General features: G+C 49.7%; 1 protein-coding gene across 2 annotated transcripts; it reads right to left on the reverse strand.

The window, feature by feature from the left end:
* Positions 1-7,122: 7,122 nt before the first annotated feature.
* Positions 7,123-12,113, reverse strand: LOC102930674 (granzyme B). Of its 2 annotated transcripts, none has more exons than XM_037915247.2 (5): positions 11,975-12,113; positions 10,086-10,233; positions 9,144-9,330; positions 8,690-8,965; positions 7,123-8,336 (listed from the first exon to the last, which is right to left on the reverse strand). In XM_037915247.2, the coding sequence occupies exons 1-5, from the start codon at positions 12,036-12,038 to the stop codon at positions 8,118-8,120; spliced, it is 894 nt and encodes a 297-aa protein (XP_037771175.1). In that variant the 5' UTR covers positions 12,039-12,113; the 3' UTR covers positions 7,123-8,117. The 2 variants fall into 2 exon arrangements, with proteins under 2 accessions (XP_037771175.1, XP_007069771.2); XM_007069709.4 differs by having other exon boundaries at positions 7,128-8,336; positions 9,195-9,330; positions 11,975-12,044.
* Positions 12,114-15,956: the final 3,843 nt, after the last annotated feature.

A 15,956-nucleotide genomic window follows, 5' to 3' on the forward strand; every position in this document is an offset into this window, starting at 1 on the left:
CAGTGCACATCTGGGGTGCTGCACCCCGTGGTGGCCGTGCACATCTGCGGCCCAGCACTTGCTTTGGTTGCCATGCTTCCCTCTCCTGGCGGCTCTGCGTCCCTCTTTGAGGCCACCACCATCAGCAGGGCCAGCCCAGCCTGTGGGTCTCCCCACTGACACATTATTTCCCTTCCACCCCACAGGATCTCTGCTGCACCCTGGCTTTTCGGATCCCCATCAGTGTACCAGCCCCCCAGGGTCCACCTCTGCCTAAGGGCGGGGGGGGGGGGGCATGTGGCCTCACCACCTCTAAGGCTGAGCTCCTGGGCTCCAGCCCCCCTGCTGCACCCCGTGAGCTCTTCCCGGTGAAGCCAACTGAGACAGACTCCTTCTTGGAGACGTTTACACTCTCCTGGGACCCGTGCACCTCAGCAGGGATTGGCAGTGACACCCGGTTGCCTTTTCCAAAGAGTGGGGATAGATGGATGGCTGGGGGGGTTGATAGAGAGGGAAGGAAACGAAGAGCTGGATGGGGATTAGATAGATAGATAGATTAGACAGGGATTGGCTAGAGAGACAGATAGGGATAGAATATATCGATGGATGGGGACAGGTGGATGGAGTTGGGGATAAATAGACGGATGGAGGGGGATGGGAAGAGGTAGATCGATTATTTTGTCACCAGAACAGTTTCAGACCTGCGGAACTTGAACCTCTGGGTCATGACAGCTGACTGTTCAGGCTGCTTTTCTCCTTGGAGCTCCCCTTGCATCTCTGCTCCAGCCCGCGGGGACCCCTCCCGCTCGGCGGGGGTTAATTCGCCCAACGCACCATGAGTGAATAATTGCCCTGCCCTGAGTTCACAGCTTTGGGGGCCAACATCACCCTGGATTAGGCCAGAGAGCCCCCAGAGGGGGACTGGGCGAGGAGGGGGACACAGGGTCTGTTGCTCGGTGCTGAGCTGCTCGGTGCTGTTGTCACTGTTTTCGCCCTTCCCAAGCTCTTCCTTACGCGGGCGATGGGTGACACTGATCGATATCAGTGCTGGGTGAGACAACACGCCCTGATCCCCCCAGACATTCTGTACCCCTGTGTTAAACCCATTACAGGATGGCGATACATTCTGTACAAAGCATGCCTTGTGAGGTCTCGTTCACCACGTTTCTCAGTCTTACGGGCTAAGTTGAAAAAAAAAGTGCCAAAAAATTAAAATTTTGGCACACAATATTTTAAAATTCTGCAAAATTTTGTATATTTTATTTGTCAAAATAAGACACTATAATCACCCCAGTTTCAATTATTTTGCAAAAAGAAAAGGAGTACTTGTGGCACCTTAGAGACTAACCAATTTATTTGAGCATAAGCTTTCCTGAGCTTCAGCTCACTTCATCGGATGCATACTGTGGAAAATACAGAAGACGTTTTTATACACACAAACCATGAAAAAAATGGGTGATTATCACTACAAAAGGTTTTCTCTCCCCCCACCCCACTCTCCTGCTGGTAATAGCTTATGTAAAGTGATCACTCTCCTTACAATGTGTATGATAATCAAGGTGGGCCATTTCCAGCACAAATCCAGGTTTTCTCCTCCCCCCCCAAAAACCACTCTCCTGTTGGTAATAGCTTATCTAAAGCGATCACTCTCCTTACAATGTGTATGATAATCAAGGTGGGCCATTTCCAGCACAAATCCAGGGATTAACAAGAACGTCTGAGGAAAGGGGGGGGAGTAGGAAAAAACAAGGGGAAATAGGTTACCTTGCATAATGACTTAGCCACTCCCAGTTTCTATTCAAGCCTAAATTAATTGTATCCAATTTGCAAATGAATTCCAATTCAACAGTCTCTCGCTGGAGTCTGGATTTGAAGTTTTTCTGTTGTAATATCGCAACTTTCATGTCTGTAATCGCGTGACCAGAGAGATTGAAGTGTTCTCCAACTGGTTTATGAATGTTATAATTCTTGACATCTGATTTGTGTCCATTTATTCTTTTACGTAGAGACTGTCCAGTTTGACCAATGTACATGGCAGAGGGGCATTGCTGGCACATAGAATCATAGAATCATAGAATATCAGGGTTGGAAGGGACCCCAGAAGGTCATCTAGTCCAACCCCCTGCTCGAAGCAGGACCAATTCCCAGTTAAATCATCCCAGCCAGGGCTTTGTCAAGCCTGACCTTAAAAACCTCTAAGGAAGGAGATTCTACCATGATGGCATCTATCACATTGGTGGATGTGCAGATGGATTGTAGTTTCCTCAGGAAGTCAGTGCTGTCTCAAAGGTAGCTGGGAGTGCTGGTAGCGTAGGGCCTGAGGAGGGAGTCTGTAGAAGAAAACTCAGTCTTCACTCTTATGTTGTCAGTAACAAGTCAGAGACAGTTTATTTTCAAGCAATTGCAAGGGGAGTCTGCACATGGGCAAGGAATATCCCTCCCTTTGGCAGGTCTCCAAAAGATAAACAATTAGGGCAAGCATTTATACTTTTTGTTACATACAGTAATGGTCAACAGCTGTGTCTTGTTTATACATATTCCTTCCTGATATCTTACTTTTCTCAGCAATTCCTGTTACAGTCAGCATTCCATTCTTATCTAAAGCAAGGTCAAAAAACAGCATCCCTTACAGTTTTCCCACTTGCCCAGCCCTGCCTTAAAGTCTGGCTTTATTAGAGTTAGGTTTAGCCTGACTCTTGCTCTGTCTCTGAACCAAACTAAATGGCTGCACACAAATCCGTTTTTTTTCCCTTTCACACTTCCACAGCACTCTCCAGAAAATGCACTCCGATTAAAGTCTCCTACGATGAAGCAGTTTTTTTAATACACGTTATAGACAAGTGCAGGAGGAACCATTCATCCTCTCCCATCTTCTCTGTATCACACACCAACTAATATGCCCTCTTGTGCTTTATCAGCTAGGACATTGAGCCATAAGCATTCAGGATCATTTTCCTCCAAGGTATCAGTGACTTAAAAACAGGTGGTATCAGTTTCAACATAGAGTGCCTCTCCCCCTCTCCTTTTGTCCACTTCATCCTTCAGGAATAGGTTATAAGCATTGATTTTGACCGTCCAGTCGTGGGAATCATCTCACCAGGTTCCAGTCATATGAACTAGACCAAACTGATGCTCATAGATGAGCAGTTCCAATTCCTCATGTTTGTTCTAAGGGGTCCTAGTATTGAGGTACAGGTAAGTCAAGAATTTTTTCTCGTTGCGTCCTTGGGTTCCCTGATTAATTTTGTTCTCCATTTTGTGCTGGGAGCTCATTTCTTTCCTCTTTTTACCCACCCCTTTGACTATTAGTTTAACCCCCTCTTAACTCCTTTAGCCAGATTGTGCCCAGGGAGATTGGTCCCCCTTCTCTGGAGGTGGAGGCCATTAAAACTCTGCAGCCCCATAGACCTGGGAGACCAGGTCAATGACTTGGAGTACAACATAAAATCCTCATTGATAAAGTTTGCAGATGACACAAAAATTGGGGGAGTGGTAAATAATGAAGAGGACAGATCCCTGATACAAAGACATCTTGATCCTGTAGTAAACTGGGCACGAGCAAATAATGTGTTTAAATATGGCTAAACGGAAATGTATATGGTGACACTGCACCCCACATTCTTCATAGAGATATTATTATGATATGATTATGACATAGTTATGATGAATTTTATGTGAGATAAGTCATGTTATTATTCCAAGATAAGCTTGGAAAAGAGGAGAGTACGGGGGGATGTGATAGAGGTCTATAAAATCATGAGTGGTGTAGAGAAAGTGAATAAGGAAAAGTTATTTACTTGTTCCCATAATATAAGATCTAGGGGCCACCAAATAAAACTAATGGGCAGCAGGTTTAAAACAAATAAAAGGAAGTTCTTCTTCACACAGCGCACAGTCAACCTGTGGAACTCCTTGCCTGAGGAGGTTGTGAAGTCTAGGACTATAACAGGGTTTAAAAGAAAACTGGATAAATTCATGGAGATTAAGTCCATTAATGGCTATTAGCCAGGATTGGGAAGGAATGGTGTCCCTAGCCTCTGTTTGTCAGAGGGTGGAGATGGATGGCAGGAGAGAGATCACTTGATCATTATCTGTTGGGTTCACTCCCTCTGGGCCACCTGGCATTGGCCACTGTTGGTAGACAGGATACTGGGCTGGATGGACCTTTGGTCAGACTCCGTCTGACTGTTCTGATGTTCTTATGTTGTTATGTGAGGTGTCAATGGAAAAGTTATGATTTGCTGAATACAATTATCCTATTTGTATGCATGTATCGTTTTTGTATCTGAAGTTATGAATATTGACTATGGATCTATATCTCACAAGTTTCAGAGTAGCAGCCGTGTTAGTCTGTATCCGTAAAAAGAAAAGGAGGACTTGTGGCACCTTAGAGACTAACAAATTTATTAGAGCATAAGCGTTTGTGAGCTACAGCTCACTTCATCAGATGCATACACTGAAAACATAGTGGGGCGATTTTATATACACAGAGAACATGAAACAATGGATGTTACCATACAGACTGTAACAAGAGTGATCAGGAAGGATGTACATCTCACATGTAGTTACACCTGGTAATGCCCACAAGGCAAAAGGGTCTCAGTCTAGATGGCTGGCTGGGAAGGCCCCTTCAGGTTAATGAGGTATTAGAAAGAAACAATAGGCCTAAGACGAAACCTATTTCCCACCTGGGGAGCCTTCCAGAAGATGCAACAGAGAGTCTGCGAGCAATTCTCTGCTGTGACACTACAGGGACGTGTGACCAGGTCACTTGGTGCTGGACTCCACGTTGGGATGTCAGGATTTTTCCACTGACTGGTGTGGGAACCAAGCTTTGAGACAAAGGGTTCCCGCCATATGCAAAATAAGGCAGTATATAAGTATATAAGGCAGAGGATTGACGTCATTGTGGTTCTTCACTGACTCCTCACCCAAAAAGACACCTGGAAACACCTGAGGAACAAAGACTGAACTGGGGGAAGTGCTGGACCCAGGCTAAAAGGATTTTTAGCCTATTAATGGAACACCTGGGGATTCCAAGCTGTAAGCAAGTGCAGCTGGCCCCTTAAGAATCTGCAGCCTGTATGGATCATCACTTAGGGTGAGAATTTGCTATTCATAGCCAATCTATGCAGTATATTAAGCTTAGTTTGCTTTTTTTTTTTTTTTGCTAGGTAATCTGCCTTTCTCTATTTGATATCCCTTATAATCACTTAAAGTCTATCTTTGTACTTAATAAACTTGTTTTTGCTTTGTCTAAAACGACTGTGTGGCAGTCGTAACTCAGGGGCAGAAAGCTGTTGTATATTCCTCTCCACACTGAGGGAGGGGGCGAATTTAATGAGCTTACACTCTACAGTTCCCTGTGCAGTGCAAGATGGTATAATTTTGGGTTTACACTCCGGGGTGGAGGGGAGCTGGGGTGGTGCCTGAGTAGCTGGGATGTTCCCTAGCTGGAGCCTTCCCATGCAGTAACTGGTCAAAGCAACTGCATGGAGCTGCAGCTGTGCGTGTCCCTACCTGTACATGTGCTGGTGAAAGTGGAGGCTGGAGCTTGGAGAGAGCTTCGCAGGTTGGTCACTGCAGTACAGTGTATGAGAGAGCCCAGGGTGGTGGGTCAGAGGGGCTCAGTGGTACCCCAGTTCCAGGTGGCACCCCCGGGGAGAACCCATCACATATACATGTAGGAATAAAGTTTTGCACTCTGTACTCACAGGATGGGGGATTCTATCGTGGAAAGCAGGGATCTGGAAAAAAAATCTTTGGAATCTTGGTGAATACTGAGCTGAATGTGAGCTCCCAGTGGGACGCTGTGGCCAAAAGGGCTAATGTGATCCTGGGATGTACAAACAGAGGAATCTCGAGTAGGAGCTGAGAGGTTATTTTACCTCTCTATGTGGCACTGGTGCAACCCCTTGATCTGCCTCTTCCCATCCCGATCCATCCATCGATCAATCCTATCCCGATCTATCTCTCTAGGCAATCCCCATCCATCCCCATCCCCACCCCCACCCCCACCTCCACCCACGCATTCCTGGTCACATGTCCCTGTAGTGTCACAGCAGCCATTGCTCGCAGACTCTCTATAGCATCTTCAGGAAGGATCCCCAGGTGGGAGAGAAATTTCTCCTTAGGCCTATTGTTTCTTCCTTCACAGTGCAAGTAGGATGTTGAAAAATTGGAGTGGGATCAGAGGAGAGTCACAAGAATGAGTCAACGTTCAGAAAACTTGTTTTAGAGTGAGAGAGACTCAGGGAGCTCATTCTGAAGCTTAACAAAAAGAAGGTTACCTGGTTCCTTGATGACAGGCTCTAAATAGCTAGAGGCAATAGTTAACAATGGGCTCTTCAGTTTAGCAGAGGAAGGTCTAACGTGATCCAATGGCTGGAGGTTGACGCTCGAAAAATTCAGACTGGAAATAATGTGTAAATGTTTAAGAGTGAGAGTAATTAACCATTGGAACAATTTGCCAAGAGTCCAGCACAGCTGATTTTTGAATTAAGATTGGATGCTTTTCTACAGGACCTGCTCTGGGAATTCTTGTGGGGCAGGCCTGTGACCTGTGTCAGGAGCTCAGACTAGATGATCACAATGGTCACTTCTGGCCTTGGAATCTAGGAAGCCATGAATTCTTCTCAACTGCCTCCCGCCCTGAGTGTGGGTGTGAGCTGGGAGGAGGGATGTGGGTCAGAGAGACCAGATCCCGCAATCTGTGATAGCATGGTTTCCTGCAGACCCCTTGATAAGGTGTGTGTGTGTGGGGGGGGATAATGCTTCTGATTCTCCACTCGCCTGAGCCAGCCAGTCCCCCTGCCAGGCCAGACAGGAGCCAGCATCTCCAAAGGGGAAAGGCCATATGTCCTATTCCCTGCCCCACTGAGCCAGACCCCACACCTCCTAGAGATGAAAGAGCTGAAAACTGGTTCTGACATAGCATGGGGAGGGACACGATAGATAGATAGATGGGTGTAGGATAGTTTGATGGAGGAATAGCTGGAGGGGGATATATAGCTGGATGGATGGGGATGGATGGATGGAGGGCTGGGGGTGGGATGGGGATAGATGGAGGGGTGGGTGGGTGTGGGTTTGGGTGAGGGTGGGGGTGGGGATAGATGGATGGATGGGGATTGCCTAGACAGATAGATCGGGATAGGATAGATCGATGGATGGGGATGGGAAAAGGCAGATCAATTTCTTGTCACTAGAACTATTTCAAACCTGTCCCACTTTTGTCCCAGAAGTTGAACCTCTGGAACCTGGACAGCTGATGGCTCAGGCTGCTTTCTTCCTTGTAGTTCCCTTTCTGTCCCAGCAGGCAGGGATTCCTCCAGCCCTGAGGGGGTTAACACTGGCACCCACCAGATCCTCATTCTGCATGAAATCACTGAACCCAGGTGTCCTGGGTCCCAGCCTAGCGCATTAACCACAGGCCCACCTTCCCCTGTAGGGGTCAATTCCCTCCTGGCCTTGGCAGATGCAGCGGCTGCTCTGGATTTCACGGCTCAGGTTAATGTGGCAGTACACGAATTACTCTTTTTTGTAACTTCATTTTATTCATTGCTGGCTACGAAGCAGGGAGCGAAATGCAGCAGGCCACTCAGCAGGGCAGAGGAAGTGGGAAGGGGAGGATCAGCGCTAATGTTTGATCTGCGGTCAGTTCAGCGTCGCCGTCGCTGAGTTCCTTTCCCACTGGCATTGCTGGCGCTGGGAACAGGTGTGTTTGGAACAGCAGGTGGCCACCCAGGGGGAACAAACCCCTGGGAAAGGCCCATTGAGGAAAGGGCAGGCTGCAGTTCCAACTGAAGTTAATAGGTCAAGGTAACGACGAGGATCTCCCATAAACTGTCACTTGACCAGCTGACACAGATGAGAGCTACCAACCTCTGGGTCCTCCCCAGGGTTCAGCTCAAGTCTGTTACCTGGGAGGAAATAACCCACCTGTTTCCCCAGCAAAGAGGCAGTCTAAGGGTTGGAATTTCCAAGGAAGCTGACGGGAGCTGGCCTCAAACCTGGCTCCTAACTCCCCTAGGCTCCCTACCTTGACGCTCATGATGCGGGGCGGGGGGCTGCCAGAGGGTAACAAAGGCTGGGGGAGGGGGCTCAGCCTAGGGGGGCTCTGCCCCTCTGCAAAGCAGGCCCTACATCTGGGCCTCTCCAAAGGACAGAAGTGGTGCAGCTCTGGCCCGTGCAGCGATTCCCGGCTCGGCTTGGGGCTCCAGCATCCTCATCGTCTCCTTTATCCAAGAGATGAAGGTGGAGACTCTTGTGTACACTCCAGGGGAGGCGCTGTTTTGGGATCCCCATGAAACGATGCCCTGGGCTCTTTTCCCACACACCAGGGGGCCCCCAGAGTCGCCCTGCAAAATTAAACAAGCCATAGATGGAGAACAGCTCAGTGAGTCATTTCCTACTGATGTGCAGGTCAGTGACACCCCCCGGTGCAGCTGGTCCCAGTGTCACCCCACAATGTCCACCCATCTCTCTTGGCACCCCACGACCCAGCTGGTCTAAACACCACATCCACTCCCCTGTCCAGCTGGTCTCTGCCTTCCCCTGAGACAAGACCAGTTCTTTGCCCATTAATTTGTACAGCACCAAGCACAGTGGAGCCTGATCCCCTATTGGCCTCTCGTAGGCCCGACTGCAACATCAAAAGCCTCATTCATAATAACGATTTATCAAGGGAGCTTGAAGCCAGAAGGAGATTTACCCTAAAAGAGGCTTTGCCCTTCTTCGGATCTCCCACACACATCATGGTGGAAGCGTCATAGTCATAGTAGGTCACATCGGGATTTTTCAGACACACGTCATCCTCCAGCACCTTCAAATTTGCCTCCTGGAGTGTGGTGGCTGGGGCTGATTCACTCTGTTTGCTGGTGCGGCCCCAGCCGGCGACACTGCATTTGGTCCCTGGCTTCTCTCTCTTGTTGGTGCGTGGCAGGGGGATGGTTTTCACCCATTTATTCAGCTTCACTGTCTCTGCCAGCTGAGCGACAAGAATGATGAACATCAGTGTGAGGGTCACACTCATGGACACCCAGACACACCCTGTTCCTAGCAAAACCCATTGACCATGTGGTCAAAGGGGACAGGGTGATGGGCTAGGGGCGGTGTCTGCAGCAGTGTGATGTCAGTAGGGTGGGGTGATGGGATGGGGGTGGTACCTGCAGCAGTGTGAGGTCACTAGGCGCAAGGTGATGGAATGGGGGTGGTACCTGCAACAGCATGATGTCATTGTTAGTGGTCTCACTGTCGTATTGTGGGTGGAGGATATGGCGACACACAGGGATCTCTTGTTGGCTCCGTTCCTGTTTACTAATATTATGCGCTCCCAGCTTGACAGTGATCTTGCTGAAAAAGCCAAGCACAACCCATGGGACATCCGTTGCAGGAGTGTACATGAGGTGGGGGGTGGGCACATGTGGGTCTGATTCATGAACAGTGATATGGATGGGGCAGGGCACCCTGGGGCTCTCAGGCTGTGATCATGGACTCAGCTTCTGGTCTGCAAAAATGTATACACCATTGTACACCTTGCCAATGCAGATCCCACCCCAGGGCTGGGGACTGGCTAGCTCGGGGAGGTGTGAGGGGCCGGGGGGCTGGGGGTGGGAAATGGCACAAGTGGCCTTTCCCCTCAAGGGCAGCAGCACAAAGTGTCTCCCCCCGCCCCTTGTGCTGTCCCCCTGAGCTGCTTCATTCCCCATTGTTCTCCAGGGCTCATCTCCCCTGCACCCCGAAGAACAATCCCTGACAAATCCAGACAGGGGCCTAAGCCCTGCTCCCCCGAGCGCAGAGCCCTGCAGAGCTGTCCTGGGGCTATGAGCCCCTCCCTGCCCCGATCTGGGCAATAGGCCAGACCCCAGCTGGTGTCACTGGCAGTAGCCCCATTGACTTACCCAGCACTGGATCTTGACCATGGTTTGTAGAGGCCCCTAGAGACACGCTGCCCCCCCGGAGCAGATCAGACCCCTCAGCTTTGCTCTCCTAGACTGTCCAACTAATTGCTCCTTCCCTGCAACCTAGGACAGTGCCAGAGCTCCCAGCTCCTCCACCACCCACTAACGCCCAACCTGCCCCGACATCCCCAGCACAGAGGCGCTTACTCTCCATTGCAGTGAGCGGCCGTCAGCACGAAGTTCTCCGCCACCAGGAACCCTCCGCAGTTGATAAGCTTGTTTCTGCGTTGTATATCCAGATAGGCCATGTAGGGTCTGGAGTGGGGCTTGGCATTTTTTCCTCCAATGATCTCACCTGCAGGGGGAGACCAGGTTCATCTAAAGAACCCCATCATCTCCCTGGGCTGGTCTGGGACCAAGCTCCCTATCCCAAAGGGGAGTCCCCACAGCCTCAACCCAACCCCTGTGATGCTCTCCCTGAGGGATCCCTGGGCCTGGAACCCTGCCCCCTGCTCAGCTTTCCCCCACACTGGACACCCCCTGGGGTTGACGGGAGAATCTAAAGCTCTGATGTCGCTGGATGGACAATGGGTGACAAACGCACCAGGAGTGCAGCAGTAATTGCCCTGCCTTGAGTTCACAGCTTTGGGGGCCAACATCACCCCAGATTAGGCCAGAGACCCCAGAAGGGGACTGGGCGAGGAATGGGACATAGGGTCTGTTGCTCGGTGCTGAACTGCTTGGTGCTGTTGTCGCTGTTTTTGCCCTTCCCAAGCTCTTTCTTATGCGGGCGATGGGTGACACTAATCGATATCAGTGCTGGGTGAGACAACATGCCCTGATCCCCCCGGACATTCTGTACCCCTGTGTTAAACCCATTACAGGATGGCGATACATTCTGTACAAAGCATGCCTTGTTAGGTCTCGCTCATCACATGTTTCTGCAATCTTACTGACTGAGTCGCTTTCAGTCAGTTTCCGTCCCCTATGCTGCTTCCTTTGTACTTCCGGTGTTGTGAGTGCCCTGGTTAGAGACAAAGGGAGAGGTCACTGGGGGGGGGGGTCTGCTCTCCTTCTTATAGGTCTTTCTCTTTTTCAAAAATCATCTCCAGCTGGGATTGAGAAGACAGAAAGTCTGAGCAGACAGTAACACTGAGCTGTTTCTGTGTCAAGATGTAAATTTTTCACCCACATCTTTCCTGCCCAAGACTGGCCGCTTAACCAGGTGATGATCCATTTGATTACACTGACACCTGGCTGAAGCATCAGCTAGCTGTTTGTCTCCAGGGAAGTGGTTTGTGGCTGCTCCCCAGACTTGAAACATGTCTGAGTAACACCATGCAATAAAATCTTATAATGTCAAGGTTCCTTCCCCACTCTGAACTCTAGGGTACAGATGTGGGGACCTGCATGAAAGACCCCCTAAGCTTATTCTTACCAGCTTAGGTTAAAAACTTCCCCAAGGTACAAACTTTGCCTTGTCCTTGAACAGTATGCTGCCACCACAAAGCTTTTTAAACAAAGAACAGGGAAAGAGACCACTTGGAGACGTCTTCCCCCAAAATATCCCCCCAAGCCCTACACCCCCTTTCCTGGGGAAGGCTTGATAATAATCCTCACCAATTGGTACAGGTGAACACAGACCCAAACCCTTGGATCTTAAGAACAATGAAAAATCAATCAGGTTCTTAAAAGAAGAATTTTAATTAAAGAAAAAGTAAAAGAATCACCTCTGTAAAATCAGGATGGTAAATACTTTACAGAGTAATCAGATTCAAAACTTAGAGAATCCCTCTAGGCAAAACCTTAAGTTACAAAAAGACACAAAAACATGATATTACCCTTCCCTTAATATTTATGACAACTTTACATGCCACACATATTTTACCAGAACAATAATGATCAGCAAATTATGAGTTTTCAGATGATAATTCACAAGGCACTCTTTGCACAAAATGTATCATAGTCCTGTAAAAGTAGTGACCATATGGGTACAGATTGTCACAGACCCCCTGGATACCACCACTGACCCCAATCCCTGAGACCCCCCCCATTCACCCGAATGACCCAGGGGCCCTAATCCCAGCTGTACTTACCAGCCCAGGCCCTAGGGGGCAGGAGAAAGGCCATGGGGAGCAGGAGCAAGATCTGGGCCTGCATGTTTGGAGTCAGTGCAGGGATGGTGAATCTACCTCAGGCCTGCAGGCTTTATAGACTCAGCTTGGGGGTATCGGGGGGGGGGGGGGGCAGGAAACCTCAGTGTCACCCACACACTCATCTAAATGCAGAGCTCAGGCATCTCAATTTCCAACCACAGCCAACTACACAGGCTGGGAGGAAGGACACGCCATGCGTGAGCCGGTGATCCTGTACAGCTGGCTGGATCTTGGATGGCTGGGTCCCTGCTCATCTGGATGGATGATGCACCACTGGATGGAGAAGACAGCGCTGGGTAGATCTGGGGCTCAAACTCACTTGGCTCCATCCTCGCTCAGCTCCCTGCCCGTGTCTCTGCGATGGGGGCTGTGAGTGACAGTGACTGATCTCAGTGGCTGGTAGGAATGTGGATCTTTCTCATATTGGCCCAGCTGTGAGCAGGGTGGGTCTGGGCAGACCAGCCATTTCTGACAAGCCCCCCCCCCCCCCACCCTTTTGGGAGTCTGTGACCACGTGAAGAGGATGTGGCAGCATCTGTGATGTCGTACCGCTGGAAGCTACGACTGTGCAGCACCAGAGGGGAAGTGACACAGCAGAGCTAGCGATATGACCCAGGTGTCCTGGCTCCCAGCCCTCTCCCCTTCCCCCACTCTAACTGCTAGACCCCACAACCCTCCCAGAGCCAGGGATGGGGCACCGGAGACTTGCCTCCCAACCCCCTCCTCTTCCCCTTCTCTAAATATTAGACCCCACTCCCCTCACAGAGCCAGGGCTAGAACCCAGGAGTCCTGGGGCCGGCACCAGTGTTCCCTCTCATTTTTCCCACTCCTCTGAGGAATAAATTTTCTTATGTGGACCAGTATGGAGGTGAGGTGTGACACGACCCTGTGTGGCACATCACCTTCAGACTGGTGCACATAACAACATTCATGTGGCGGGGTGGGGGGGTTCTGAGTGTGGGAGGGGGCTCAGGCCTGAGGCAGAGGGTTGGGGTGCATGGGTGTGAGGGCTCTGACTGGGGGTGCCGGCTCTGGGGTGGGGCTGGGGATGAGGGGCTTGGGGTAAAGGACGGTGCTCTGTGGCTAACGCGAGGAGAGAGGACTCCCCCCAGCACCTGGGAGGGAGAGGCACCTCCCTCCACCATGGCAGGTCCAGGGCGGGGGCTGCAGGAAAGGCGCCCCTCTCCCGGCCCTGGCAGGTTCCAGCTGGGGCTGGGTTGGAACAAGGGGAGGGTCGCAGATCCTGGTGCCCCGGCCGCAGTAGCTCCGGGCTGCCCTGGCTGCGGCTGAGTTCAGGCCAGGGTAAGGGCACCCTGGCCTTGGCTGGGTTCGGGTTGTGGCAGTGTTGCAGCCAGGGGAGGGCCACCCCGTCAGTGGCAGGTCCAGGCCGGCGCTGGGTTACAGCCACCCCTCCTCCACCCATGGCATATTGGAGGACCAGCTAGGTTGGCGCCCGGGGAGAGGCGGCTCTCCCCTGGCTGCAGCATGTCCCCAGGCAGGTTCCTTGAGCACCTGTGCAGCGCTAAATTGATGGCTGCATGGCTGCGCAGCTTACAGGGAACTTAGGGACTCCTGGCTCCCAGCCCTCTGTGACCCCATTGGTGCCAACAAGCAAAGTGTTTACTGTCCTTCACAAGCCACTCCGGTCTCAGACTAGACAAACTCACTACACCTAAGACACCACTTCCCTGGGCTTTAGTGGATGTGAGGGCTTTACTGATAGCTGGAAACTTGTCAAGTCTCATGCTCACTGTAAGCTGTGTGTATAGATGTCTAACATCCTTACTCTGACACCTACGGTTAATGGTCTTGGGGTGACCCTCCAGGGAATCTCATGGCTTGGGGATGGCCCATTCATGCAGGAGTGAGCTGTCATCCACCTCCCTCTCCCCACACAGCTAGCCAGTGGTGGACCACACCATGTGACACAGACGGACCCAGGCAGCTGGCATTAACTGAGAACTAACAAACTCATAGCTGGAGACCAGACTTTTCACCTGTGTGTTTGTTTCATCCAAAATAGAGATGAGTCTTACAAGAAAGCATTTAGTGTTCAGACTCTATGAAATGCTCAGAAGTACCTCCCTGCATCTATCTCACATTCAGTGTCTGTGTTCCAACACATTCCATAAGGAAATATGCACACTTTGATTTATAACACCAAAATGTTTGCTCTGAACTTGAGAACCCAAGCATTGGAATTTTCCCTCCACCCCACACACCACACATCTGGAAGGACTATCAAAATCAGATGGGCCATCACGGGCCTTCACATTAAAAAGGATTTTTGAATGGACCTCTTGTTGATGGGAAATGCTGCCTGCAAAAAAGTACTGTGGGCTTGGATGCTGAAGGAAGTAAATAAAAGGAAGCCACTGGTCAATTTTTTAACCAACACAGACTCTTTCCTTGATTGTGTCTTTCTGGGCATCGAGTGAAGTCTTCTGCAACAATTCCTATTCATAGGGAAATTCTGTGCCAGAAAAAAAAGTGCCAAAAATTAAAATTTCGGCACACCATATTTTAAAATTCTGCAAAATTTTGTATATTTTATTTGTCAAAATAAAGCAATATAATCATGCCAATTTCAATTATTTTGGTAATTTATTTCAAAATATCTGTCAGCGAGGAGGTCTGTAAAAATACAGACCAAAAAAAAAAGATTCTGGTCTTTTTATTTTTTCAACAAGTGAATTCCTTACTAGACATATTAACATGGAACGTTCCCCCCACACAGAAAATACATAGAGAAACAGAAGTGCTGCAGTTCTGTCGTTTGCCCACAAAAGGCCACTGTGGCAACAGACCAGCCAGCTGCATTCCTGCTGCTGGGTTTCTGAAGCCACAGAGGCCCTGGTGGGCAGAAGGTGGATCTGAAGCACTTCTTCGGTGGAAATATGTTTTCTGCTGGGGTGGGGTGTGGGAAATTACGTGGGACACATCACAGATATGAAGAATTCCCTCAGGAATAAATTCCCAATTAACCGTGACATCTTTCTGGTTAAATTCTTATGGCCGATTTGGCTCATAATTATTTTCAGCTTTAGGAAATTGGCCCTTTAAAAGCACCACGCATTCCTGTCATTGGGCTGGACTTTGCTCTGATTGCACGTTATAAATGTGATCAAGCCGTGATCATCCGTACCTAAGGTATCATTAATTTCAAGTTCTGCGATCATAGAATCATAGAATCATAGAATATCAGGGTTGGAAGGGACCTCAGGAGGTCATCTAGTCCAACCCCCTGCTCAAAGCAGGACCAATCCCCAATTAAATCATCCCAGCCAGGGCTTTGTCAAGCCTGACCTTAAAAATATCTAAGGAAGGAGATTCCACCAGCTCCCTAGGTAACGCATTCCAGTGTTTCACCACCCTCCTAGTGAAAAAGTTTTTCCTAATATCCAACCTAAACCTTCCCCACTGCAACTTCAGACCATTACTCCTTGTCCTGTCCTCTTCTACCACTGAGAATAGTCTAGAACCATCCTCTCTGGAACCACCTCTCAGGTAGTTGAAAGCAGTTATCAAATCCCCCCTCATTCTTCTCTTCTGCAGACTAAACAATCCCACTTCCCTCAGCCTCTCCTCATAAGTCATGTGTTCCAGACCCCTAATCATTTTTGTTGCCCTTCGCTGGACTCTCTCCAATTTATCCACATCCTTCTTGTAGTGTGGGGCCCAAAACTGGACACAGTACTCCAGATGAGGCCTCACCAATGTCGAATAGACGGGGACGATCACGTCCCTCGATCTGCTCGCTATGCCCCTACTTATACATCCCAAAATGCCATTGGCCTTCTTGGCAACAAGGGCACACTGCTGACTCATATCCAGCTTCTCGTCCACTGTCACGCCTAGGTCCTTTTCCGCAGAACTGCTATCAATTCCTCTTTATTTGGCATAACAAGGGCCAGGACAAAAT

Source organism: Chelonia mydas, chromosome 13, assembly GCF_015237465.2.
Source record: "Chelonia mydas isolate rCheMyd1 chromosome 13, rCheMyd1.pri.v2, whole genome shotgun sequence".
NCBI classification, from domain to species: Eukaryota; Metazoa; Chordata; order Testudines; family Cheloniidae; genus Chelonia; species Chelonia mydas.

Excerpts from the sequence above, each read along its gene's own strand:
- LOC102930674 (XM_037915247.2), bottom strand. The coding sequence starts at position 12,038 with ATGCAGGCCCAGATCTTGCTCCTGCTCCCCATGGCCTTTCTCCTGCCC. Across the intron at positions 10,234-11,974 it reads GCCCCCTAGGGCCTGGGCTG|GTGAGATCATTGGAGGAAAA; the intron begins GTAAGTACAGCT and ends CTCCCCCTGCAG. Across the intron at positions 8,966-9,143 it reads GTGACCTCACACTGCTGCAG|CTGGCAGAGACAGTGAAGCT; the intron begins GTACCACCCCCA and ends CTTGTCGCTCAG.